This window comes from Mirounga angustirostris, unplaced genomic scaffold (assembly GCF_029215605.1).
Source record: "Mirounga angustirostris isolate CCGP_5_RB_7025 unplaced genomic scaffold, mMirAng1.0.hap1 SCAF_17, whole genome shotgun sequence".
NCBI classification, from domain to species: domain Eukaryota; kingdom Metazoa; phylum Chordata; class Mammalia; order Carnivora; family Phocidae; genus Mirounga; species Mirounga angustirostris.
In genome coordinates, this window is record NW_026991725.1 from 30,713,043 (window position 1) to 30,739,861 (window position 26,819).

Here is a 26,819-nt window from a genome sequence, read left to right on the forward strand (position 1 = left end):
GGCGCGCCCACGACCCCACTCCGGTCCCAGTCTCGCCGGGTCTGCGGGTCCAGGCGGACCCCGGCGGGCGGGCGCGAGGCGGGGGAAGAGCGGCCGCGGGTTCCCGCCGCCCCCTCCCCGGCGCAGGGTCCGGCGAAGCGCGCGGGGGGAGGGAGCGCGAGTCGACGGCCCGCCCCGTTGCGTCCCGCCCACCGCGTCCCCTCCCCCGCTCCCGCTGCGGGAAAAGTGGCCGCGGGCGCCGCCCCTCAGTGTGGGGCGGGCGCTGCGGCGGCGGCGGGCGCGATGCGGGCGCGGCCGCTCTGGGCCGCGGTGCTGGTGCTGGGGGCGCTGGCGGGCGGCGGCGGCGGAGGTGAGTGAGGCCCCGGCGCGGCGGGGACGCGGCTCCCCCCGGAGGCCGCGCCGCGCATCCTGCCGCAGCCCGAGCTGGCGGCCTTGGGGCCGGGCAGGCGGCGGGCCGGCCCCGCGCGTCTGCGCTCCGAGGGCGCGAGGCCAGGCTGGGGCCGCCGGAGCCGGCAGCCGGGGACCCCTCCGGCCCCGCGTGACAGGCGTGCGAGGCCGGCTCGGGGCGGGCGCTCCGGGACGTCGAAGCCCTTGGCCGAGTCAGGCGCCCGCCCGGGGCGGCCGGCGCATCTCCCGGGCGGCGCGCCTCGCAGGTGGTCTGGGGCTTGCGGAGACCGGCTGGCCGCGGTGGGCACGGCGAGCTGCGGCTTCCCGGGGCTGTTCCCGCGCGCTGCCGGAGGGATGTGGTTGTAGCTGCTCGGACGAGAGTGTGCGCGCGCGGGTGTGCCAGCTTCTCGACATGACCCTCTGTGTTACACTTTCTCCCAAGTTCTTTTCCTTAAGTCTTTTTCCTTGGTGGCTTCCCGCGGGAGCGGTTCGGAGCAGGGCGAGGGCTCTGTCTCCTACAGTGTCCGGGTGGCAGCCGTGCCTCTGCTGCCGGGACGACCCCGCGTCCGAGAAACCTCCAGAGTATGCGAGGAGCCACGAGAAGGGTCCCTGGGACTGGCTTGGATTCCTGGCTTTGTCTCTCCCTGCTGCTGCACGCCCTATGCCAAGACAGTCGGCATTCAGCCTCCTTGGTGCTGGGGAGCGGGTGGAGGGGCGGAGGAGGTTACAGCGCAGGGATGCTGCCCGTGGTCCTTCCGGAGCCCTGGTTACCTTCCCAGACAGAACTCTGGTTCCCCTGCTGGGGACGCACAAGTGTGCATATATGTACTTTTAATGAAAAGTGTAGTACTCATTGTAAGACAATTTAAATCCCGCAGAAGGCATTAAGAAAGTTAAGATTTACTAAGTCCTTATCAAAGATAGCTATTCAGAAATACTTTGATGATTGCCTTCAAGATCTTGTGTGTGTAAGAGATTATACAGGACAAGGCAACAGTATCTTTTAAAAACACTTTAATGAGGTATGACTGACATACAAATAACCCTATATATTCAGTGTATATGACTTGATGAGTTTGGAGATACATATACACCCATGAAACCATCACCACAATCTCTGAATGATGTCTTGGTGGAGGAGTTACAGATAATATATAGGGGGCTAAGTTGTTTTTGCTGAAGCTTCCCATGTGATAGATGCTCAAACAGGTCAGCTGATATCTTCAGCCTACAGTGAGCAGCCTGATGACCATGGTACCGAAATACAGATCTCCAGCCTTGTGCCCTAGGAGGTGTTAGAGATGCAGTTCAAATGCTGCCTGATGTTAGTGGGGGCAATGGAGCTGTCTCCTCCAGATGCCTGCTCCCCTGAACTTAAAACATTAGTTGCTTTTCTTTTCACCTCTACAGCTTTCTGAATTTTGAATGATTTCTGAGTCTAACCATTGTATTTTCCTATAGTCTTAGAAGAAAGTAAAATAACATAAGATAGAGCCTAGCATGGCACATGTTTCAATATTAGTGAAGATGAAAAGTGTACGTTATTTTGGTGTCTGTCCCTCCACCCCTCACTCCTAGTATTTTTTGTTGATCTGATACAGAGTTGTAATGATCCATATAGGACTCCACTGCATTGACATACTTTAGTTTGCCATATCCTTTGGGAGATCTATTCACAGATTCGTCGTTATGATTGGGATGATTCCAGCTGTATGACGAGTTGTACTGAGCTGGCCCCAGGCTCCTTCTGCGAAGCAGGTTGGAGTAGTGTTTCAGAGCATGGGTTCTAGAGTTAGATCTCCAGAGTAAGAAGCCCCCAGTAAGAACAGTTTATATTTGAATCCCCTCCCCCAGGATTGGTAGCTGGACTGCAGGTGTTGTCAGATTCCTGGGGAAGCAGGTGGTAGAAAGAGAATAGAAGAGAGGTGTTGGTACACACAGTGTTGAAGGGACACAGAGAGAGCTGGGTGGTGGCACAGAGAGGTTGTCCCAGAATAGGAGAGTCTGGGATGGGGAGAAGAGAGGCTGTTTGAGAGTAGAATTGAGTTTTGGAATTTACGTCCAAAGATGATCTTTTTAACTTCACCCAGGAGGTATTGGGTTTTGTGGCTTCCACCTACATAAGTCTGTATTCTAACCTGAGACCTAAGGGATAACAAGTTTTGTTTGCTGTCACCATCTAAGTTGATTAGTTCTGAGGTGAAGTGCTAATTTCTCCTCCTGAGTTTATATCCTAAAAACTCTCCAGATGAAGCCCTCTGCCTGGAGAGACATGGCAGGAAGGCTTGTTGGCTGGGGAAAGGGACAGTTATGGTTTTTTTTTTTTTAAGATTTTATTTATTTATTTGAGAGAGAGAGAGAGAGAAACAGCATGAGAGGGGAGAGGGTCAGAGGGAGAAGCAGGCTCCCTGCTGAGCCGGGAGCCCGATGTGGGACTCAATCCCAGGACTCCAGGATCATGACCTGAGCCGAAGGCAATCGCTTAACCAACTGAGCCACCCAGGTGCCCCAGGGACAGTTATGGTTTAAAGCCAGCCAGATGTGGGTTTAATTCTTGATTTTGTCTCTTATTGGCAGTGTGACCTTAGGCAAGTTACTTAATCTCTTGGGACCTCAGTTTCCTCATCTGTAAAGTGGAGAAAACAATACTTCAATGACTGTGCTAATTATAAAATAAGCATCCAATAAGTGGTATGTATTATTGCCATTATTATCCATGGTATCTACTGTGTATTGGAGACAAGCTATTACTGCTTCACACATGAGTGCAACCTGGGCTCGTGGAATGAGACCGATGGGGCCCCTTCTCCCACACCTAAGTGACATTCCCCCACTGGTGGTTTGGCATATCTCAGCCCCTCTCACCCAGCAAGAACCCACACAGAAGAGAGAGACCAGGGAGGAAGAGGCGCATACATGTGCTTTATCGACTAGAAAATCTTAAGTTCTGCCTCTGTTGAAAGAGGAAAGTAAAAGACATTCACAAGATTTCAGGTTGTGTGAGGAGAAGAACATGTCCATTTTGTTCAGCGCTCTAGGCCTGGTGCCTGAGACATTTGGCAGCCAAAATAAATCCTAGGGAACGCTATGAGAAGGCATCTAGAGGTGATGTGCCTCATTGGTAAGAAACCCAATATTTGAATATCTGCATTCATTCACAGAGGATCCTCAAGTGCTCCATCTGGGCATTCTGGAGAATTTTAGAATATAGCTGAGATCATGAATTCTTTGTGAATTTGGATCTCTGCACTGTGGTGCCTTAGACCTCTGTTTTCAGGGGATCCTCTGTGAATTCTCTGCCTTTTCCTCCCTCTCCTGGGAGGAGACACACAGGAGGGAAACATCCTCCTTTACCCACCTCAAAACTGCAAATGGTAGGGGTCTCCTGGGGACGGCATCAGATGGGGCAAGGAGGCAACAGTGAGGAGGGGGAGACTGGATATGACTCTGGAATTTCCTAATAGAAATTCCTCCTCTGCAACTCCCCACCCCATTCAGGATCTCTGGTTATCATCCCCTCCCAGCCCTATGAATCCTTCTGCCTCTGTTGGCAGAAATAGCCAGGAAGCATGCCCACAGGAACCACAACTCATGAATCAGCAGACAGATAATTAACTGGGGAATGACTGAGCAGCTTCAGGGAGAAACCACTTGGCCTGACCCAGCCCCCTCTGATGCCCACAGAGCTGGCCTGCTACTTCACCCCATGGCCTCCCCTCCCTTCCCCCAAACCCTGGCCCTATCCTGAATGGGAAGATCATTGTGCCTGAAGGAACTCAGGTCGTGAGTGGCAATGCAGGTGGGAGAAGAAAAATGACACGGTCTATCCTCCCTGTGTAAACTGCTGCCATTTATTTAAATGTGAAACTCTTTAGCCAAAAAAAAAAAAAAAGTGTAAAAATCTCCCTTTTTTTTTTCCCCATGCACACAGTATCTCCAGGAATACTCTTTTTAAAGTTAGGTTTATTGAGGTGTAATTTACATGGAATAAAACCCATCCTTTTTAGGTGTACAGTTTTTTGAATTTTGACACACGTTTGGTTCAGTAACCATCAGCATAATCACGATACAAAATATTTCTGTCACCCCAAAAGGTTCCCCATTGAACTCCTTTGTTATCAGTACTCTATCCCCACCTTTAGTTCCTGGCAACCTCTGATCTGTTTCCTGTCCCTACGGATCCACCTTTTATGGAATGTCATATAAATGATGTCATAGGGCATGTAGTCTTTAAAGTCTGGCTTCTTTCACATAGCATGACACATTTGAGATTCACCCCTGTTGTTGTGTGTATCAGAAAGCAAAGGGTTTATCCAAGGCTACTTCATCTTTCACGGGTACTGAGACAGTTACCCTGAAAGCAGGGGGACTATATCAGTTAAACCCGGATGCAGCTTTCAGTTTCTAAATTTTCTAACTGGATAAATGCATTTGGGCCATGTATAAGCCATTTGATTTCCCAAGTGCTAAGTAGTAATATCTTCAGGATATTGGAGAGGATTTTGCAGCAACCTGCACTTTTATTATTGGTCTGGAAAGCAATGTGTAGTTTGTGGCCAAATATGGTATGTCACAATCCTTGGGGCCAGAAGCTGTTAAGTAAACCTGGGGCTAGTCTACCTTTAAAAAAATTTTGTAGCATCTCTGAAAATACAAGTTTTCCTTTCTGGTTTTCAGTCACATTGTCACAAAAAGACTAGTCTCCCTCTCCCCATCATTTCTTAGTTCGGTTGGTGAAGACATTCCAACACTCAAGGAGAGAATGAGGTGAACTTTTTTTTTTTTTAAAGGAAGTTGAATGCTGGAGAGTAAAATGGCTGGTTCCCCTTTAATTCTGTTCTCCCATCATGTTCACTATTAATCAGATGATGTGTTCTATTCAGATTTTCTTCCTTGTGTACATAATAATCCTTATGTGTGTCTGTATTCCCTTACCTAAACTTGTATTATTATTATTATTATTATTATTTAAACTTACAAAAGCCACTTCCTTTCATGCAGAAAAAACCCCAAACCTCAGGTGTGAAAAGAGCTGCGGGTCAGGAACTGAGAAACCTATATTCTATTCCCACCTGTGCAGGCTTTTTCATCAATTTGCTAGGTGACTTTGCACAAGCCATCTTCCCCCTGGGCCTTAGGCACTTGGTGTCTCAGGGACACCTGCTTCTCCCCACCTTCAAGTGGAGAAGTTTTTCTTTTAATTAATTCGTAACATGGAACTCCAGGTAAAGATTTCTTTGGGGAAAAAGAAAAGGGAGGTCTATAGTTAAAAAACAGCCTTGAAAAACTTTGCACCGGAAGAGAGCTCCAGAAGTTTGGCAGAAGGCACATCCAGTAACCACTTCAAAAGTCCCTGTAGTCAACCTTAATTTCTTTGCTAACTGGGATTCTTGGATAGAGAAACCAGGGCCTATGAGACCCACCCATGGTTGGGGAGCCTACATTTAGATGAATGCCAGGTTAGAAAGTGAGACAGGACAGAGGACATTTAAAATCAGCTTTAATTTTCTTTTAGCTTGTAAATGTAATTCAGTTTGTTGTGTAAAAAAAAAAAAAAAAAAAAAGTCAAGCAATGCAGAAATAGAATAATGCAGAAAGTACCAAGTCCCTCGTAGTCTTGTCCTTAAGATAAGTGCTGTTGACAGTTACTCTAGTTTTTTTTCCTATATATATCACCATAAACAGTTATTTATCCTTACTGTTATTTCTCAAGTAAGATCATCCACAACAGGATCATTGTCACTCAATAATATATCCTAAGCATCTTTTCATGTCAGTTTGTAGCTTTCCATTATTTATCCTAAGAGTTACAATTCTAGCCAGCACGCATACTGTTATATGGATGTAGCAAAATTTACTTAACTGATTCCCTGTTGGCAGACAGTGGGATCATTCCCAGTTATTTGCTACTACAAATAAAACTGCAGGGAATGGCCTTGTTCATTGTCTGCACCTTTGTTCAAGTGTTTCTACAGGCTCAATTTCTTGAACTGAAGCTGCTTGGTCAAAGGACATGAATATTTTACATTTAAATTTTAATAGGTTTTGCCAAATTGTCTTCCAAAATGGTGGGAGCAATTTGCCTTCCTACCAAGATAGGAAGTGGGGGATGGGGTGGGGTGGGGAGCAACGAGGACTGGTGGCATCGCCGTTGCCTGCTCTCCATACCCACCAGACATCAACTGCAGGAGGAGAAGTAGCAGAACTGGAGTGCTGGATGCCAAGGAGGTCACCAATAGGGCACTGCTGGGCCGGGCCCCAAATAGAGCTTGGTATGGGTTTGCTTCTTCTCTATACTGAGTGAGTCAGATGGGAGGTGGGGCCCGTGCTGATAAAATTTTCCAGAGCTGGAGAATCAAGTCTCCACTAAGCTATTAGGAAGAAATGGACATTTGTGCATTGTGTGTGTGTGAGGGGTCTTGGGCCCTGGGATGCTGGGCCTCCTAGAGCATTAGTCATCCGTGATGCTTTCTGGCTGGAATATATCCTCCCAGGGCTGGCCGCACCTTGAAGATCTTCTAATCCAACACTGTTTGCTTTACAGAGAAGCACAAAGGGGAGACCCTGAGAGTTGAAGTGACTTGCCCAAGGTCATCCAGCTAGTTTCGGGGCATTGGTAGGGTCTAGTCCTGGGGACTCTTGTCTTCTGGCCCCGTGATTTCTTCAGCATATCCCGTTAGATGCAGAGGGCCTGGGGAGTCTGACCCTGAGGCTGGGCTGTGGTGGGGGTGGGGATGGGCATTCCCAAGGCAGGAAGCAGTTAGAGTGAAGGTAAGGAGGAAGGAAGCCAACATTTACTGAGCCACCACCGCAGGTGGTTCTTCCGCTTAAATTATCTCATTTAATCCTAACAACGAGTGAGGTAAGGATTAGGTGCATATTTGGGAGCATGGGGAAAGGAAGCAGCGGTTTGGGGTCTCCCATGCTTGGCTGATGTGGCTGCATTAGGCCTGTTAAATACTAGGGAGCAATTCTGAGTCCTTGAATAGAAAGTGAAAAAGTCACTGGACCTTTGAACCCCAGGGAGATGACAGGACCTGCCCGAGGTTACACAGCCAGCAGAATAGCACAGATATCTTTGGACTTGAGATCCGCCTGCGGCTCTGCACGTCTTCCCCGCCACGTCCACTGTTACACAAGAATCATGTTCATGGTTTTACCTCCGCTGCCCCACGGTGTTGCTCAGGGACTGGGTGTTCGTTTTATATGACAACCATATGGAAGACAGACTCTGTCCGAGGCGGGCCTTCTGCAGTGTCCTGCACATGGCTACCGAATTAACCCAGTTGGAGATGATCACCAGGTGTGATCTGGCTTCACTTACAAGGGCAGGGCCCACTGGCTGAAGAGTCAGTGAAAAGGGCATGGCCAGTGATCAAAACATTTGAACTTTGTCCAAGGGGATCCACTTGTCGGGGACAAAATCCATCCTGTCTTTCTGCCCTGCCCCGCATGCCATCCATCAGTAAGGCCCTGGCATGTAACTAGGGTCTGACCACACTATTAACCCCGCTGCACTCCCAATCCAAATCCCTGCCATCTGTTGCCTGGATTACTGTATTAGCTTCCTAACTGGTCTCTTTTTGTCTTGTTACCCTTATGTCTGCTTTCCTCTGAGTGGCCAGGATGATCTTTTCTCTGCTCACCTCTGCTCAGACTCCCCTAGTGGCTTTCCATCACGTGGAGAATGAAAGCCACGCTCCCTTCCGTGGTTATAGCTTCCGTGTGTTCTGGTCCCTGACCACTACTCGAGCCCCTTCTCTGCCTCATTCCTCCTCCCTCTCTCTTCCTGCTATTTCTTTAACGGGCTGAGGTCCATCTAGCACTTGTCGGGATTCTTTCTGGAATGCTCGTCCCTAGATCTTCCTGTGACACACTCCTTCATATCATCTTGAAATATCAACTCAGAGAAGTCTTTTTTTCTTAAAAAAATTTTTTTATTTGAGTACAGGTGACACACGTTACGTTAGTTTCACGTGTACATAGTGATTCGACATCTCTGTACATTATGCTGTGTTCGCAAGTGTATCTACCATCTGTCACCAGGCGGTGCTATTACGATAATACCATCCACGATATTCCTTATGCTGTACCTTTTATTCCCAAGACTTACTCATTCCATAACTGGAAGCCTGGATCTCCCACTCCCCTTCACCCATTTTGCCTGACCCCTTACCCCCCTTCCCTCTGGCAAACAGCACTTTGTTCTCTGCATTTACAGGTCTGATTCTGCTTTTTGTTTGTTCATTAATTTGTTTTGATTTTTAGATTCCATATATAAGTGCAATCATACGGTATTTGTCTTTCTCAGTCTGACTTATTTCATTAGCATAATACCCTCTAGGTCCATCCATGCTGTCACAAAAATTGGCAAGATCTCTTCCTTTTTTTATGGCTGTGCAATATTCGTGTGTGTGTGTGTTTTACATCTTTATCCACTTATCTATTGATGGACACTTAGGTTGCTTTCATATCTTGACTACTGTAAGTAACGCTGCAATAAACATAAGGGTGCATATATCTTTTGGAATTAGGGTTTTTGTTTTCCTTGGGTAAATACCCAGTAGTGGAATTGTTAGATCATATGGCGTTTCTATTTTTAATTTTTTGAGGAACCTCCTTACTGTTTTCCACCATGGCTGCACCAATGTACATTCCCACCAACAGTGCACGAGGGTTTGCTTTTCTCCACATCCTCGCCAACACTTGTTATTCCTTTCCTTTGTGATTTTAGCCATTCTGACAGATATGAGATGATATTTCATTTTCGGTTTTGACTTGCATTTCCCTGATGATGAGTGATGTTGAGCATCTTTTCATGTGTCTGATGGCCACCTGTAGGTCTTCTTTGGAAAAATATCTATTCAGGTCCAGAGAGGCCTTTCTTGACCACCTTCTCTAGAAGGGATTCCTTCCTCTCATTGATGCTATTCTTTAGCTCTGTTTTCTTTTTAAAAAGCATTTGCCACTGTTTGAAATTGTATTTTGTAGTGTATTTTTTTTTTGTCTTCTTTTTTGCGCTAAAATTTAAGCTCCACAGAGTAGGAGGCTTGTTTCAACCATATGCCTCCAGTGTCTAGGAGAGTGCCAGGCACAGGTAGGTGCTTGATGGATATTTGTTGAGTAAGTGAATGAATGAATGCCAACATCACTGATGTATGTTAGTAGAAAAGTATAAAGCCAAAGTACCCACTTTCCCATTATCTATAGATGGATTAACCATAGCAGTTTTCATTCCAGGATGGCTTTTTTTCAATCATGCAAAGTATTTCAGGGCAATGTTCCTCAAAATCATGTCATAGATGCTATGGAAATGCAAACCCATTTTGTATTAGCTTCTTAGGGCTGTTACAACAGTGTGGCTTAAAGTAATGGAAATTTATTCTCTCTGGAAGCTAGAAATCTGAAGTCAAGGTGTCAGCGAGACCATGCTTTCTCTGAGACTCTGGATAGAATCCTTCCTTGCCGCTTCCTATCTCTTGGTGGTGGCTGATCCTCTGGCATTCTTTGCCTTCCAGTTGGGTTACTCCGATCTCTGCCTTTGTCATCACGTGGCATTTTCTCTGTGTGTCTGTCTTCACATGGTATTTTCCCCTTACAAGGACATCCGTCATATTGGGTTAGGGCCTCCCCTACTGACCATATCTTGATTACATCTGCAAAGACCTTTATTTCCAAATAAGGTCACAGTCATCAGTACTGGGGGTTAGGACTTCAGCATACCTTTTTGGGGGCACAGAATTCAACCCATAACACATTTTAATATTGGTAGAAGCAAATTATACACCAATGTCTTCTGATGTTACATACCATATTTAACTGTGATGTGCTTAAAACAATTTTTTTTTTTTTTAAATTTCTGAAATTAGGATGCATCTTACATCCATAGTCTTAGGTATGGTGAAATGTGGTCATTTGGATTGCCTGCCATTTTGAGTAATGCTTATTGGAGCTTTGTGCTCAGAGGTATGTGTTGCCTTGAACTCCACTTCTCCTGTCTCCTTCCCATTCCTTAGATTACTGAGCTGCTGCTCCATGTAATGAAGGAAAAAAAATAAAATAAATTTTCTTAGCAGCCTGCTCTAGAAGAAACCACTTGTAAATCCATATGGCAGTGAGCATGAGATGTTTTGTTCTTGGATGACTCACTCAGCCAGGTGACTGCAATGGAAGATCAGGCATGGCCTGAGTCACCCGGTGTCCCCATGGACCTCATTGGGAAGTGACCAGTCAAGGGAACTCAGGCCAGAACCCCTCTCTGGCAGAGAGGAAGATAGTCTGTAGTATATGCAGTGTGCATCATCCTCCCTTCCCACTAAACACCTCTCCGCTTGACTTAGCACTCTCCTGAAATTCCGTGGCCTCACTAGGGTGGCCCGTTCCTGCTTTCTGACATCCTGTCTCATTGGACAGCACGTCCCCAAAATAGCTCTCATTGACGCATTATGACTTCCGCTTGTTCCAACTCCCTTCCTTGTTCCCTCCCCTTTTCCCTCCATTTTTCCCATCCTTTGTCTCTCTTCTGGTTCTGTGATTTGGGCTGATGTGCCAAACCACAGCCTTTCCTTCTGCTGTCCAGGCAAACTTTCTGGCAGTCTCATCTAGCTTTTCTAATGGGCCTCCTCCTCCCTGCCAGCCCTCCTAGGTTGGATTTTTGAACACTAATCTTCCTGACTCCATTTAGAAGTTAGATCTGACAGTTGATCATTTTACCCTCATCTGGTGCTTGCCGGCTCTGTGCTCCCACCGCCGCCCCGTTCAGGGCACGCTCAGCCGTGTGTATCGTGCAAAACACCCACCTACCTTAAACAGCTGGGGACTCAGGATAAAAACAGCGAAGGCAAACACAATAGCAATGAGAGCTACTGGAGCATCAGCTGCCTGCAGTGAGCCCTTCCTGTGTGCCCGCCCTTTGGGCCCAGAGTTTGACAGGGATCGGTTCATTGAATCCCTACAGCCACCCTGTGAGGACCAGGGCCGATCCACCTTGTTTCCTGGCTCTGGCTAAACCGTGGGAGGAAATGGGTGGTGAGGGTGGCTAATTCTTTTCAATGACAAAAGTTCTGATGAGGATCACCCCTTTTCCAGCGGGGCTGAGTCTGGGCCCTTGAGGCTAAGCAGAAACATAGCCTTATGAATGACTGGAAACAGAAGCCCAAACTCCTTCCACATGTTCAGGAAGGAGGGGTGGCCTCAGAGCTGCAGCTCATTGAATTGGCATGGCCCAGGCGTAGAGACTTCGGATGAGTCAGTCACTTTTAGCCACTGCAATCCAGAGAACCTGCCCTTGGTGGCAGGTCTTGGTGGGGGTTATCATCGGGGGGATGGCTGGTTCACACGAAATCAGCCTGTGATTCACTGAGAGAGGAGGTAAAGGAAACTGGCTGACACGACTCCCTAAAGAACAAATCCCAGCAGCTTGTCTCAACTTCTGGGGTCAGGGGCTGCCCATTCACTGGGAGGGGCCTGCTGTTATTTATTTCCTATCTGGCAAGGCTTTCTATTGTGGCTACAAGTCAAGGACTCATAGGCAAATAAATGCTAATTTGAGAATGAATGGATGGAAAAAACGGAGAGACAGGGAAAAAGTTTGCAGAGATAATTTGATGTGCCCATACCTCCCATGGTCCTCTCTTCTACCTCTTCCTGACATCTCCTTGTGCTTCTGCTCCTCCCCACCCCCAGTGAAAATCGATGGCATTTATGTCCAGAATTACCCCCCTGGATGCCGATTCCCATGGAAACTTCAAGGTGGGAGGCAGAGACCTAAAATAGTTCAGGCTCTGCTCCTCTCAGAGCTCTTTCAGTAAGGCAGTAAGGGGGGGGGGGGGGCTATGCTCACATCTGGCTGGGAAAAGAGCCACTGGGAACTGAGACATGGCCAGGCGGCCCTTGCAGGGGTGGAAGAGGCCTCCTGGGTGCGTTGTGGGATCTGAACCTTGAGGCCTTCTGAAGCCAGCAGCTCTGGGAAGATGGGATACCTTTCTTCCATTATAGATAGACAGTGCCTGGCTGAGGGCTGCCCCAGCTCAGAGGTGGCCTTGGAACCTTAGAGCCAGGCTGGGAACTGCTGCCATAATTCCCCACCTCACAGTCCTCATGCTCGCTCGGTGAGGGTGTAGTTCACGTCAGAGGCTATGGCCCAGGGGTCACTGCTCATGGGCTGGTAGCAGCACCCCACTTGCAGAATTGTGCAGTTGGGAAAGGCCTTTGAAGTGAGACAGACTCAAGCTCTGAGGAAGTCTGGGGCTTCCAGGATTCCACATATGATTCTGGTCTTTTTAGGAGAACAATGAAAGTTTAAATTGTCAGAGGAACAGTTTCAACCCATTTGCATGTCTTATATTGGAATTCCATGCATAATTTGGAGACATGAGCTCGGTTGCTTAAAAAACAAAACAAAACTGATCTAGTCCAATGCCTCTTCATTTGCTCCAATATATATTTATGGAGCATCTGCTTTGAGCAAGGACTGGGGCTCGCCTGGGCTGGCCTGGGCTGGACAGGGCAGGCCCTATGGGGCTTAAAATCTATTGGGTGGCAGTGTTGTTAAGACAGATAGACGAATAATTGTAATATGTTAGGAATTGTTGAGCAAAGAGACTGGCTGAGAGGAGTTAAATGACTCGCCTAAGGCCTCATTAATAGTGGTGACTCAGTTAGGACTGCAGTCTATTGATTGGGCGCCTACGCTTTCTGTTAGATCCCCCTGACCTCTAATGAGGCCCTGAGGTGTATATCATTAAGATGTAATGTTTAAAGAGTTAAAAGTATGATTACCATACAAATGTAACGTGAACTTGTGTCGAAGTATTTATTCAACTTAATTAATGAGGGAAGCAGTAAGATGTTAAGATTAGTTTCAAAGAAAATTCAGGGAAGGGAGGGGACCCTGGCTGGCTCAGTCAGTAGAGCGTGCCACTCTTGATCTTGAGGTTGTGAGCTTAAGCTCCACCAAGGGCAGGTTCTCTGGATTGCAGTGGTAGAGAGATTACTTAAAAAAAAAATCTCTAGAAAATTCAGGGAAGGGAAATTTATAGTTGGTCGGTCAAAAGAACATTGAAATTAGTTATCTGACAGTTTTGAAATTGGTTAATGTTCTACAAGGCAATAAACCCTACCCTTCAGAGGTACCTTTGCTACCAAATTATTTGCATTGTTGTTGGACAAGAATCATATACACTGTTCTTATCAAGAATCATTTCCACTGTTACTGGTTTTCTACAAGGTAACCTCTACCCTTACAGAGTTATAAAATATCCTAATCACTAGAAGTCAAACAATGGTATACACCCCTAGAAAATCAGGTAATCCATAAGTATGGTGGGTCTACTTGTCCACACCTTGCGTTACATTGAAAGGACACCTGGTATTTCCTTTGCCTATTTCCAAATTTTGGATAATTTTTCTCGACAATAGTGTGTGTGTGTGTGTGTGTGTGTATACACACACATTTTCTGGGTATGTTTTGTCTAGATGTTGGAAGGGAGTTCAGTCACACTATAGTAAAATGGACTGAGACATTCAGCTTGATGAGAAGTTTTGGGGGCACTGGAAGACACCCCATTTATTAGGCTGATTTCCCTAAAAATAAATTTGTTGGTCTTACCAGCTGGGGGTAAAGGGACTGCTTTAAAAAATTGGATGAAGGGCCTGGATCATGAGGGGGAATGTATCTTCCTCAGTCTGTTCCTTATGTTGGAAAAGGCCTTCCTGGGGGCACTGCAGAAAGAGGAGGTTTACCTGGCTGATCCCAGGAAGCCTGGGCTGGGGGAAGAAGGGAGGATGAGAGCTTCTGTCTAAGCAAGTGCGTGGGGTTTGCTTCCTGGCTCAGCTTCTCTGGGTTATTTTGGTCCCTCTCTTTGTCTCTGCTCTTCCCCCCAGCTTTTTCTCTGTCCTTTGACCGTGTGAAGACTGTTCACATTTGAATGGCATTTTGTAATGTACCAAGTGCACAAATCCTGTGAAGTAGATATTACTGTTTTCATAAAGGTTAATGGAGTTGCTCAAGGTCACGACGCAGCTAGGAAAAAGAGCCTTCCGAATTCAAATATGGGCCTTTCAGCTCCAATCCATGTCCTTCCAGCTTATCTCACTCAGGCTTTTCTGACATTTGTGGAGTTGTCCCTGGACCATTCTACACCTTGACCCGAAGATATATGTATTGGGAAGCTTGAGCAGGTTTCAGAAGATTTGCTTTGTCCTGCCTGGCCAGTGGAACGTTCCCTGCCCCCACCCCCCCACCATATTTAGGCTGTGTGCTCATGTTAGTGCATCAGGGCCTTGGATCCCCGTGTAGGGGCTGTGAAGCGATCACTAGAATAATTGGAGAGAGGGCACATTGCATTGTCCTGGGCCTCAGATTTTCCTATGCACAACGTAGGTGTCAAACGAGTCGTTAATTAAAACCTTTCTGTCAGTTATGACCTGACACTTAGGGTCCAGGGCTCGGTCTTGCTCCAGCACTTGTCATCATTGGGGCCTCATCAGTGAGGATGGTGATGAGTTTCTTCTGACCTTTCTCATTCTTTCTTTCTAACCATACAGCCTTTGGTTGGTGAATGTCCGGGGTATGGTCAGACCTGCTGTGTGCATCTGAGAGCTGTAAATCTGGGTGTTTGGGGATGTTGGGAAGGATGGGGCAGGCCAGTTACCCTTTTCAGGCCAAGTGGGTGCTAATGCTTTTGTCTCTGTTGCAGTGTCCAACATCTGTACCACACGAGGTGTCCGCTCCTGCCAGCAATGTCTGGCTGTGAGTCCCGTGTGTGCCTGGTGCTCGGATGAGGTAAGGAGACATACGACCTTACTGCTTCCCCAGGCTCAGCTGCTTTTGTGCAGGAATGGACCCAGAGGGGCATCTCCTTCCTGTTAAATACACAAGCCCCTTGTTCCTTCTGAGTAAAGCTAGGGTGAAGCCTTCCCATTGATGGATGTCAAAGTGAGCTGTCATGGGGTCGTTGCTGGGAATGCCTTCCAGATTCTGCTGTGTGGCCCCCTAGCATGAGCCAGTTTTGGTTAGGTTCCTGGTCTCACTGTAGCCATTGTCCCTCCTTACCACACTTTGCTTGCTTTTTGTTAGGGTGGAGCGCCCCAGGGAAGTAGGGCTTCAGGTGTCAAAATGAGAGGCAGCAGACGGTTCTTGGTATAGAAGGGATGCTGGCTTACAAACATTCCAGAAGGTTTTTTTAAAAATTTTTAAAAAGATTTTATTTATTTGAGAGAGAGAGAGATTGAGAGAATGACTGGGAGGAAGGACAGAGGGAGACGCAGACTCCCTGAAGAGCAGGGAGTCCTACGCAGGACTTGATCCTAGGACCCTGGGGTCGTGACCTGAGCGGAAGGCAGATCCTTAACTGAGTGAGCCACCCAGGCACCCATATCCCAGAGTTTTTAAAAGGCAAATAAAGGAGAAATCTTGAGCTTCCATGGCGGGGGGGTGGGGGGGGATGTTCAGTCAGAGGCTCTCTTCTCTTTTCCTCTGTGAAGTTTGGGCCCCCACAACTTTACCTTTTCCTCTCTTTTATTTTCCTCCTTCCTTCCCTCTCTTAAGTGTCAATGAGAGAAGGTGCTGGGCCAATTTGGTGAGGCTAGGAGGGTGACAGGAAGGGGTTAGTTGTGTCTAGGCAGAGGGTTTGTTGTGTCTGGGGCCCTAGGGAATGAGTGTGTCTGAGGGAATGGCTATGTTTGTGGCCGGGATGGGAATTTGGAGCTGGTGAGGGCCGGGGGGTGAGTGTGGCTGGAGAGATTCCAGTGATTACAGAGTCTGAGGCTGAGTCATTGGCCAGGGCCTCCAGCAGGTGGTTACCTGAACTCCTGGCCCAGGCTGCTTCCGGGCTACCTGAGACGTCCTCTTGGTCACAACAGCACGTCTCTGCCCTCTGCAGTTTTAGGACTGCTCCAGTCCAGCCTCCTCATTCTCTTTGCTTCTCTTCCCAATCTGCTGAGTTTCCTAAAAAGGCAACCTCCCTGGCAGGCTGGTGGGAGCGTGGGGTGTGTGTGTTTGGGGGGCGGGGCAGGGAGTGGGAGCTGGGAGGCTGTGTTTATCCCTGGACAGGAGGATTGCCAGGAGGTCAGCCCAACACACTACTCTGCCTCTGTACAGTTCAGCACGGGAACTGTTTCCAGAGGCAGCTGCCCAACATCTGGGCCACATTGACTTCATTTAGCAGATGAAACATTCCCTGGGGCTGCGAGTGAGGGGTGGGGAGGGGGTGGGTCAGTCCATCCCCTCTACCCCCACAGGTTCTCCACCCCTCTGGGCTGAGCTCGCCACTCAAGTGTGAGGTGGCCTCCTCCCTTCTCAGTTGCCATATCCTCCTTCCCTTGTTGCCATCATAATATTGTTAAGCTGCTTTTGTAAGGAAGCTGGAATTCTGCAACTGCATCCTCGAAGGTGGGAGAGCTTCTTGGATTGGATGGCCTGAAGCTGGCTGGAGCAGATGGGTAGCCAGGGGAGAAGAGTCACTCCAAAGATGCTCCCCGTTCCTTTTCTCTCCTTTTCAACCCAGAGTGAGAGGAAACGCAGGCAAGTGTGGCTGAGCGGAGTCTGGGGATAAAGAAAACACACTCTTGGAGTGTCTGTCACACCTTTTGATCGGCACAGGGACCAGCCCTGTAGCTGAGGTATGTGGAGGCCCAACCAGACAAAGCCATGTGACCAGATTTTGGAGATGCAAGTGTAGAAGATTTATAGATGACCAGGGTGTATTTTGTCCTCTGGGGCAGACCAGGGGAGGACATGGGGGAGAAGGTGCAGGGTAGGATCAAAGCGTAAGGTGGGACCTGCCTAGGAATGATGGGGGAGGGGGTGGGGTGAGTCAAAGAGGAAATGGGTGCATCATGGACCAAAGAAAACTGATGAGTAGAAGTAGAAGGTCCAATAAGATATTCTCTGGGAGCATGGAATATAAACAGGAAAGTGGGGGAAGCCACGAGTTTAGTGAATGACTACAACTATCTCTGGGAAAGGAGGAGGAGGGGAGGAGAGATAGAGGAGGAGCCCAGTGTGGGGCAAAGCGTGTCAGCCAGCCTCCTCTGAGGAGGAGTGGGAGGTGGGAATCCTGGGCCGTAACCTGAACATGACTGCTGTTTTTTTGTTTTTTCTTTTCCTGAGGGCTTCCCCTGCATAGGCCAAGTTTAATTGCTGAAAGTGTCTTGGCCATTGACTTAAAAAACCAGAAGTGAACTGCCTGGGCCATTTTGAATGTGACTTGTTGAATAATTGACCCTAGAGGGCCTTCTGCTTCTGCCTCCCCTACCGTGGCTGTTCAGGCAGGGTTGGCAGTGTCTGGAAAAACAACTGGTTGGGCTCAGCTTTTCCTTGGTCCTAGAGGACAGCAGCTCTGGGTGTGTATAGCAAGTGCTTGGCCCGGTCATAGGAAAACATAGCCAAAGTGGATGAGTGCAGTTTTGGGCCCATCTGCATAGGGGATGGGGTTACATACTGATATGGGAGGGGGTTGTTGCCTCTGGGCTGTGAATGTAGCGAAGAGGCCAAGATCACACAGAGATTCAACTCATGGTCTTGGGCCTCACTGGTGCCATGTTGGAATCTAGAACCTTCCAAACTTGCCTGGTTGTAAGAATCACCTGGGGTGCTGGTTAAATAGAAAGGTTCCCAGGATGGATCCCAGACCTTTTGCATCGGAATGGGTTGTTATGATAGCAAGTTTGGCAAATACTGCTGATCAAAGGGGCTGATCTGGGGTCATGGTGGAAGGAGGTGGAGTTAAGGCAGCTAGATAAAGTATAGGACACCCAGTTAAACTTGAATGAAACAACAAATAAGTTTTGATATAAGTATGTCCCAAATATTTACTAAATTTGGCGACTCTAAGATGGAGGGAAATACTAGGAATTCTTACACAGTCCTGAGTACACATCAGAAGGTGTACCAGCTCACACTTGGCCTTGACAGCCAAGGATGAACAAAGAAGAATGGGTTTGGGTCTAGCCAAGTAGAAGACTCCAACAGGAGTGACGTATTTCTTCTCTGCATCTGTGGGGGACAGGTGTGGGGCCATTATTTAATTCCTTTTTAGTCACAACATAATTTTGTTCTCACTTCTCTGCTGTTTTTTCTTTCTATTTTTTTTAAATCCAGAGTTTAAGTGTTTATCTTGAGAGTTTTGCTCAACTTGTTATTGTAAAAATAAAAGTATAACATTGAAAGTGCTCCCTCCCATATACAAGAGGGTATGGATACCAATAACCATAAATCAAAGTGCTTTTCTTTTCTTCTCCTTCTTTCTGTCCCTTCCACACTTCTCTGCATGCTCTTGTAATTTCTTGTCCTCACTGGATGTCCATCAAGAAGACAATGTTAATTTATTTTGGTTGGAGGTGTTCTGGGGGAAAAATAAGTAGCAGACCCTACTGCCCCTTGTCCTCCGAGAAAAGAGTATGCAATAATCGTAGTAATTTTAATGGTAATAGTAGAAAAGAGTCAGCTTCTATATACATTTATTTGTTTATGTCCTATCAAAAGGATTTGAGTATATTTCACTTATATCGAGATTTTTCATATTTTGAAAGCATTTCGTGTTCACAGTCTTATTTGACCCCCTGACTAAGCCTGTGAGATAGATAGGATAATGACAGTTTTTCATGCTTTACTTTCCCAATGTCCAAAATGGGATGAATGAAGAATGGAACTAATAGCATGCATCACTCTCCCAGGAGAGGGAGGGGGTTCAGCTCACACCATGCGTGGGCTAGAACCTCCCACCTCTGTGCTCAGGATCTTCCCCTGGGTCTTGGTTATTTCTGCCCTTTTTTGTGTCACATCCGGTTTCACTTGGAACTAGGACTTTAACATTCCTCCTCCCTCCTTCCAGTTGTTTCTCTGAGTAACCTAGAGACATTCCTCTACCTTCCCAGTCTGGGTTATTAAGAAAGGGAATGTTGCCCAAGTGTGTTGAGGTCACTGCCTTGGTATCTTTCTGGGACAGAAGGCTCTCAGGGAGAGCATGACTGAAGAGCAGGCCTGTTATGTTCCTGACCTCTGATGTCAGTGACCATAGAGGGAGGGAGGGAGTTTTTGTTTCTTAGTGTTTATATTTCTAAGGAAATTCATAACAAAGCATAAGGACTGTCAGCAGGGCTTAGCACTTCAAACCTTCTTGTAATAAGCACTGTCATGTTAGGAAGCAGGGAGTCAGGAAACCCCCTCCAGAACATTCTCTCCCTTCTCCAATGCAGCTTAAAGATACACAGTGGCCTTGCTGCTGTCGTTCAGCCTCTTGGTCTCCCCTTCTCTCTCCCCTTCAGTATCTGTCTTAGTCCTGGAAAGGATCAGCTCCTCCATGCATCTTGGTCTATCCAGTCATTGCCTTTTTTGGAAGGTTTTCTCCCCAGGGCTTTGTGGGCAGTTGGAATCAGAGATAAGCTAGGGAGTGCTGTGAGTAGGAGACTGCTTTCTGAGGGAGAAGGGTTGGGAGAGCCCTGCAGGGGCAGCAAGAGCACTTTGGGCACAAAAACTCCACGAGCCCACAAGTTCTCCCCTCTGCCATTCTGTCCTTGGCCAGGGCTGGGAACAGGGAGGGCATTTTCATCTCCCTTGGAGACTTGGAGGATGCGTGATGTCCCCACTGGAATCTTTTGAGCCAAGAAGGTTAAGTCTTAGGCACTGTTTCCCATTGCTGATGCCATTTATCCACCTCATACTTGTGAAGCTGAGTGGGAAAGAAGGAAGCTGCTGGCTTCCAGAAGCTTTTTTCCCCAGGCCCAGGAGAGTCCTCATGCTGTTTGTCTTAGTCTATTCAGGCTGCTATAACAAAAATACCATAAACCAGGTGGCTTGAGAACAAACATTTATTTTCCACAGTTCTGGAGGCTGAGAAGTCCGAGATCAAGGTAGCAGCAAATTTTGTGTCATAGTGGTTGTCTTTTTGCTATGACATGGTGGAAGGGGCCGGGGAGCTCTCTGGGACCTCTTTTCTAAGGGCACCAACCCCATCATGAGGGCTCCACCTCAAGACCTAATTACCTCCCAATGCCCTACTCCTAATACCTTTAACATCTGAATTCTGGGGGGTACAGACATTCGGTCTATAGCACTGTTGGTCTTCTTGTTCCCACCCACCTGGGTAAGATTTTCAGCCTATCAGACAAGGGCTGGGCACGAGAGGGAGAGAGACTTTGGGTATCAGGAGGGGTTTTAGGCTATGGAGTCCTGATTTTTTGAGCATGGATGGTTCCTTGTGGCCAAATCCCTCCCCTGGAAATATGGCTACCAGTCACCTGCAGGGGCTAAGGAGGCAGAACGTTCTCTGTCCTTCCCATATCTTCCACATCCCCATCTTGCCTTCTGTTCCCTAACTGGGCATTCTCAGGTGTGGTCTTTGTGGGGCCATTGCTTGTATACTTCTGTTTCTCTGCCTCGATTCTCACTCTACACAGCATTTAATACAAACTATCATTTTATGAGGATCATTTCAGTCAGACAATCTAGTTAGCACCTCACTTCTGCCATTCTTAGCGCTGGAACTTTGGGCAAGTTACTTAACTTCTCCAAGCCTTAGATATCTTTCTTGTAAGATGGGCTTCCTCATTTGTGAAGCCTCCAAGCCTCAGGTTTTTCACTTGTAAAATAATAATAATAGTTCTAGCATGAGAGAACTGTAAGCGGGAGGGTTGCAGGAATCCACATAAACCACTTTTCACAGAGACTGACATGCAGTGAGTTTTCAATAAATGTTAACACCAGTTTTGGGGCACCTGGGTGGCTCAGCTGGTTAAGCGTCTGCCTTCGGCTCAGGTCATGATCCTGGGGTCCTGGGATCGAGCCCCGCATCAGGCTCCCTGCTCAGTGGGGAGTCTGCTTCTCCCTCTGCCCCTCCCCCACTCATGTTCTCTCTCTCTCTCTCTTGCTTTGCACTCTCTCTCTCAAATAAATAAATAAAATCTTAAAAAAAAAAAACCCACCAGTTTTCCTGGGATATTGGTATGGGTTATTCAGCTGACTTCTGGAAACGGTTGTGAGAGGGGGTAGGTAGGGATGGAGGCGAAGATTGAGAGCCTGAAGGCCTAAATATTGTGAAACAGGCCCAGGGAAGAGTTTTCCAGCTTTCTGGCCAGTACCCCCAACCTGGCAAGGAAGGAACTCTCATGGACTGTGCCCACACAGTGCTGGCTCAATGTGCTGGATGTCAGAGCAGGGAAGGGCTGAAAATGCCATGTCACCTTAACCCCCTTACCCAACAGGTGAGAGAACCAAGGCTCAGAGGGGTGAAGTGATGAGTCTGAGGGCACAAGGCTAGCTAGTGGTAGACCCAGGATGGAGCCTGTTTCCGGCTTTCTTTCCAGCAGCATGCCTCCTACTCAGTGCTCAGGTGTAGACACACACAGAGCTCTGGAGAACCGTGAGATATACACCAGGGTGTTTGGAAGGGACTCCATATGTCCACGGTGAGAGAGGAATCTTAAAGTGAAGTGATAAGATAGGCTCTGGTCCGTGCCTGGCATCATGGGATTTGCCCAAGCTTGTGGAGTTTATTCATAACTAACTTATCCAGGAGCTATTTATAGAGCACCTCCTAACAATAACTTTTATTGGGCGCCTGGGTGGCTCAGTTGGTTAAGCCACTGCCTTCGGCTCAGGTCATGATCCTGGAGTCCCGAGATCGAGTCTCGCATCGGGCTCCCTGCTCGGCGGGGAGTCTGCTTCTCCCTCTGACCCTCCCCCCTCTCATGTGCTTTCTCTCTCTCATTCTCTCTCTCTCAAATAAATAAATAAAATCTTAAAAAAAAAAAAACAAAAAAAACCCAATAGCTTTTATTTATTGAGCACTTATCCTGCAGCAGGCACTAAACTATGGGTTTTATGTGCATTGTCTTGGGGCGTCTGGGTGGCCCCGTCAGCTGAGTGGCCGGCTCCTGATTTCGGCTCAGGTCATGATCTCAGGGTCCTGGGATGGAGCCCTGAGCTGCACTTAGGGAGAAGTCTGCTGGAGGTTCTCTCCCTTTGCCCCTCCCCCCCACTCTCTCTCTTTCTCTAAAATAATAAATAAATAAATCTTTATATGCATTGTCTTATTTAGTCCTGCATAACATCCCTGTGAGTGTGGGCTTTTATTATCTTCATGTTATAGCTGAGGAAGCTTCAGTGACATGCCCTAGGAACCAGCTAGCAAGAGGCAATGCTGAGATGTAGTCTCTGCCAGTCTGCTGCTATGCTCTTAGCTCCAACTCTGCTGCCTCCCAGTCCTTGCTCCCCCTCCCACCTTTGTGGTGACTCCTGGGGTGGGTGCTGGGAAGAGAGAGGGGACAGCTCCTGCCCTCAGGAATCTCACACCCCAGCCAGTGCTTAACATAGTGGCTTCCAACCTGTTTGACCCTGACCTAGAGAAAGAAATACATTGTATATCTGCATGTATTATATCCAACTCAGAATATATAAATGTTTCACGAAACAGTATTTACTTTTACTATTTATATGTGTTAATACTTTCTTCTTTTTTTTTTTTTTATTTGAGAGAGAGAGAATGAGAGAGAGCATGAGAGGGAGGAGGGTCAGAGGGAGAAGCAGACTCCCTGCCGAGCAGGGAGCCCGATGCGGGACTCGATCCCGGGACTCCAGGATCATGACCTGAGCCGAAGGCAGTCGCCCAACCAACTGAGCCACCCAGGCGCCCGTGTTAACACTTTCTATTCTATTCAGTTGCATTTTATTGAATAAATTGATGGCTGAGACCCTCTACACTGATTTTGGGGACTCACATGTGGGGTGCATTTCAGTTTGAAAACTGCTGGTATAACAGGCATCTTATAATACTGACCCTCTTCCTAACTACCAATCCATGAACAGGCACTCGCCCAACCTTTCTGGTGCCTCAGTTTCCCCCTTCTGTACAATGGGCTATCTTAGGAGGGACCACCCTGAGTTCACTTCTGCTGACTTAGCTCCAGAGGGTGGGCTGGGTGGGCTGGAGGCTGTTGGGAGTCGGCCAAGCCTGCAGGAGGCAGAGAGCCGCAGAGCTCCAACCACAGGGCTTCACCTGGGGCTCCTGTCTTACAGGCCCTGCCTTTGGGCACTCCCCGCTGTAATCTGAAGGAGAATCTGCTGAAGGATAACTGTGCTTTGGAGTCCATCGAGTTCCCCATCAGTGAGGCCCACATCCTGGAGGCCAGACCCCTCAGCGACAAGGGCTCCGGAGACAGCTCCCAGATTACTCAAGTCACCCCTCAGAGGATTGCACTCCGGCTTCGGCCAGGTAGGGAGGGGGCTCTTTTCAGAGAGAGACCCTGGACAGATGGGCATAGGGCACAAGGTGGAGGCCTGAACCTTGGGGAAGTAGCTTGCAATGGAAATGAGGTGGGAAGAGAAGGATGTCAGGGGCAGTGTGGGCCGGATAATGCAGGAAAATGGAAGGTAGTGGAACCTGAAATCAGAAGATCTGAGTTTGAATTTTAACTGTCCCATAGATTAGCTGTTTGACCTTGGGCAAGTTACTTAGTCTTTCTAACATAGTAGGAACTCAACAAAATGTCTATTACTTCTTTCCCCCAATGCCTGTTTTACCTAAATTGGTAGCTTTGTGTTGAGGCTTGAATGAGATAAAAGATGAGAAAGCAATTTGTAATTGTAAGCCCCCTTTCCAGGTGAGATTGGGGCAGGGGCACCAAGAGAGAATATAGGGTCAGGAGACCTTCAGGGGAGGAAGGATTAGGCTATGGGACAGACTTTTTGAAGCTTTGATTTAGACTTTCCAATTATATCAAGAAGATTTAACCAAGTCCCTTTCTTGTGCAAAGCATCTGATGGGAGCTATGGGATTCAGAGAAGGATGGGACAGAGTTCCTGCCTTTTACAGCATCTGAAGTGTAGTGACTGCCAAACCTCTGTGACTCTTGGGACCCAGAGAGTTAGACAGATGGGCATTTAGAAAGGGTAGAGAATTTTAGAATAGAAAAAAAAAAAAGAGGTTAATAATCAGAGGATTAAGCAGTTGGAAGAGGAATAGAATGGCAAAGGGAGAGGAGAAGGAACCAGGGCTTTCAAGTTTGATTTGATCAAGAAGTTACATCATCTCAACTGTGTCCAAATCCACTTATGAAGTCTTAGAGGGAGAAAAAGGAGAAAAACTAACATCCTCTTGGCTTCCAGATGATTCAAAGAATTTCTCCATCCAAGTCCGGCAAGTGGAGGATTACCCTGTGGACATCTACTACTTGATGGACCTGTCTTACTCCATGAAGGATGATCTGTCAAGCATCCAGAACCTAGGCACCAAGCTGGCCTCCCAGATGCACAAGCTCACCAGTAACTTGCGGATTGGCTTCGGGGCTTTCGTGGACAAGCCCATGTCACCATACATGTACATCTCCCCACCAGAGGCCCTCAAAAACCCCTGCTATGAGTAAGTCCCTCCTGTAGAAGCCAGGGCAGCATTCCTCCCCTTTGTCTCAGGCAAGTCCAAGTTCTGCTTCCTGTTTCTAGCTCTAGGATAGCTTTGTTGTGGCCATCTGGCCAAATCATACCTCCTTTCTACCTTGGGCTTCCTGTCTGGCAAGTGAGCTGGCCTGTGGATCTGGAGTGTTGTGTCAATAGAATCCAAGGCTGTTTGGAGTGTTAGTAATTGCCAAAACCTCTATGACCCTTGGGACCCAGAGGATTAGACAGATGGGCATTTAGAAAGGGTGGAAAATTTCCAGAAAGAAAACTAATCGCCTTTTGGCCTTGGTCACAAATAAGTAGGAGATTAGAGAGAATGGGAGGGAAATGAGATAAAAAGTAGAGAGAAATTTATGGATAAGTAAATAGAGGAATTATGATTTCAGAAGGATTGATTCCATTGTCCTCCTCATCATCCAGAGTATGAGACGTACAGAGCTAAAATGCAAGGCATTATGTCCTAGAGGAATATAAAAAGAGTAGAAATGATATTTATCGAACCTTCTAATAAATTCAAAAATTGTTGAGTATACCTCTGTTGACACTTTGGCTTACAACTGAATGAATGGCTTATTTATTTAATTGGTGGAGACTATAAAAATGCATGGAGTATAATAATTTAAAATGATGGTTATTGAGCCTGACAATATACAAATTTACTTTTTAGTTTTCATAATTATATGATGTACCCTTTCAACCTGTCTGAGTTGTAAAGTTTCCCCAGTAAAGGTGTCAGCCATCAATTAAGCCACTGGGCCGGGGACAGAAATGCTCCCATCCAGCGCAGATCTATCAGTTTGTTGATGGTTCATGGACATTAAGTTATGGATGAACTTTTGCTTTATCATTGTGTTACTGTTACTTTAGAGAAGTGTTAAGCCTAAGGTGATAGCAACAACTATCGAGTCTCACTCTGACGTAAGTGCTTTTCATGAATTAACTCATTTAAGCCTCAAACAGCTCTTATGAGAGATGACCAATCATGTCCTCATTTTTATAGAGAAGCTTGCCTACAGTCCCTTGACTAGGAGCTGGGACTTGAACCCAGGCAGTCTGGTTCCACAGCTCACTGTCTTCTCTTCTAGGCTAGCTGGAGGGAAAGCCAATGTGACAGGAGGGGTTTGGAGTCGGAACTGTCTGGGTAATTGTGGTTGTATGGCATAGGGCTGGGCAGTGTGCTATCCATGTTTGTCCCTCCTTCTGTCCCTCTCACTCCCCATGCAGCCTCTTCCATCAGGGTACCTGCTTAAATTATCCCCCTCCCTCCCCAGTATGAAGACAACCTGTTTGCCTATGTTTGGCTACAAACATGTGTTGACGCTAACTGACCAGGTGACCCGCTTCAATGAAGAAGTGAAGAAGCAGAGTGTGTCGCGGAACCGAGATGCCCCAGAGGGTGGCTTTGATGCCATCATGCAGGCTACAGTCTGTGATGTGAGTTTGGAGGGCACGGAGTACCTGGTATGGTTGGCATAGATTATAATGGGGGAAGGAAGTGGTTCAACCGTGGGGATTTGTGTGTGAAATAAGAGGAACTAAGCCAAGTTTTGTACAGTATGAGCAATAAGTTTCTCCTGATATGCAACCTTTGTTCCTATCACCCCCTGGCCAGAGCTGACATTTTTTTTTTTTTAAGATTTTATTTATTTATTTGAGAGAGAGAGTGAGAGAGAGAAAGAGCACAAGAGGGGGGAGCGGGAGAGGGAGAAGCAGACTCCCTGCTGAGCAGGGAGCCCGATGCGGGACTCGATCCCGGGACTCCAGGATCATGACCTGGCCGAAAGCAGTCGCTTAACCAACTGAGCCACCCAGGCGCCCAGAGCTGACATTTTTTGAACCTCAGTGATCCCATCTGTTTTCTGGAGAGAGCATCATCCTGCCTTCTCTGGAAGAGTCAAGGCTGGGTTGACTTAACCTTAGCAAAGTGGGCAGATGTTCAGATGGGATTTCTTTAGCCCCGCCCAGCTCTGCACGTGCAGGCGGGTTTCTAGACAGGCCACGTGATTACTGTTGGAAAAGTTATATTTGGAGTTGAGGT

The 26,819-nt window shown here is 47.5% G+C and overlaps 1 protein-coding gene across 1 annotated transcript in view; it reads left to right on the forward strand.

Moving 5' to 3' along the window:
* The first annotated feature begins 203 nt into the window (after positions 1-203).
* Positions 204-26,819, forward strand: part of ITGB3 (integrin subunit beta 3) — a 49,610-nt gene continuing 22,994 nt past the window's right edge. Inside the window, exons 1-5 of the mRNA XM_064583156.1 lie at positions 204-349; positions 15,087-15,172; positions 23,405-23,600; positions 24,494-24,746; positions 26,053-26,215. Of these exons, the coding sequence (XP_064439226.1) occupies positions 283-349; positions 15,087-15,172; positions 23,405-23,600; positions 24,494-24,746; positions 26,053-26,215 (765 nt within the window). The 5' untranslated portion in view covers positions 204-282. The remainder of the gene's footprint in view (positions 350-15,086; positions 15,173-23,404; positions 23,601-24,493; positions 24,747-26,052; positions 26,216-26,819) is intronic.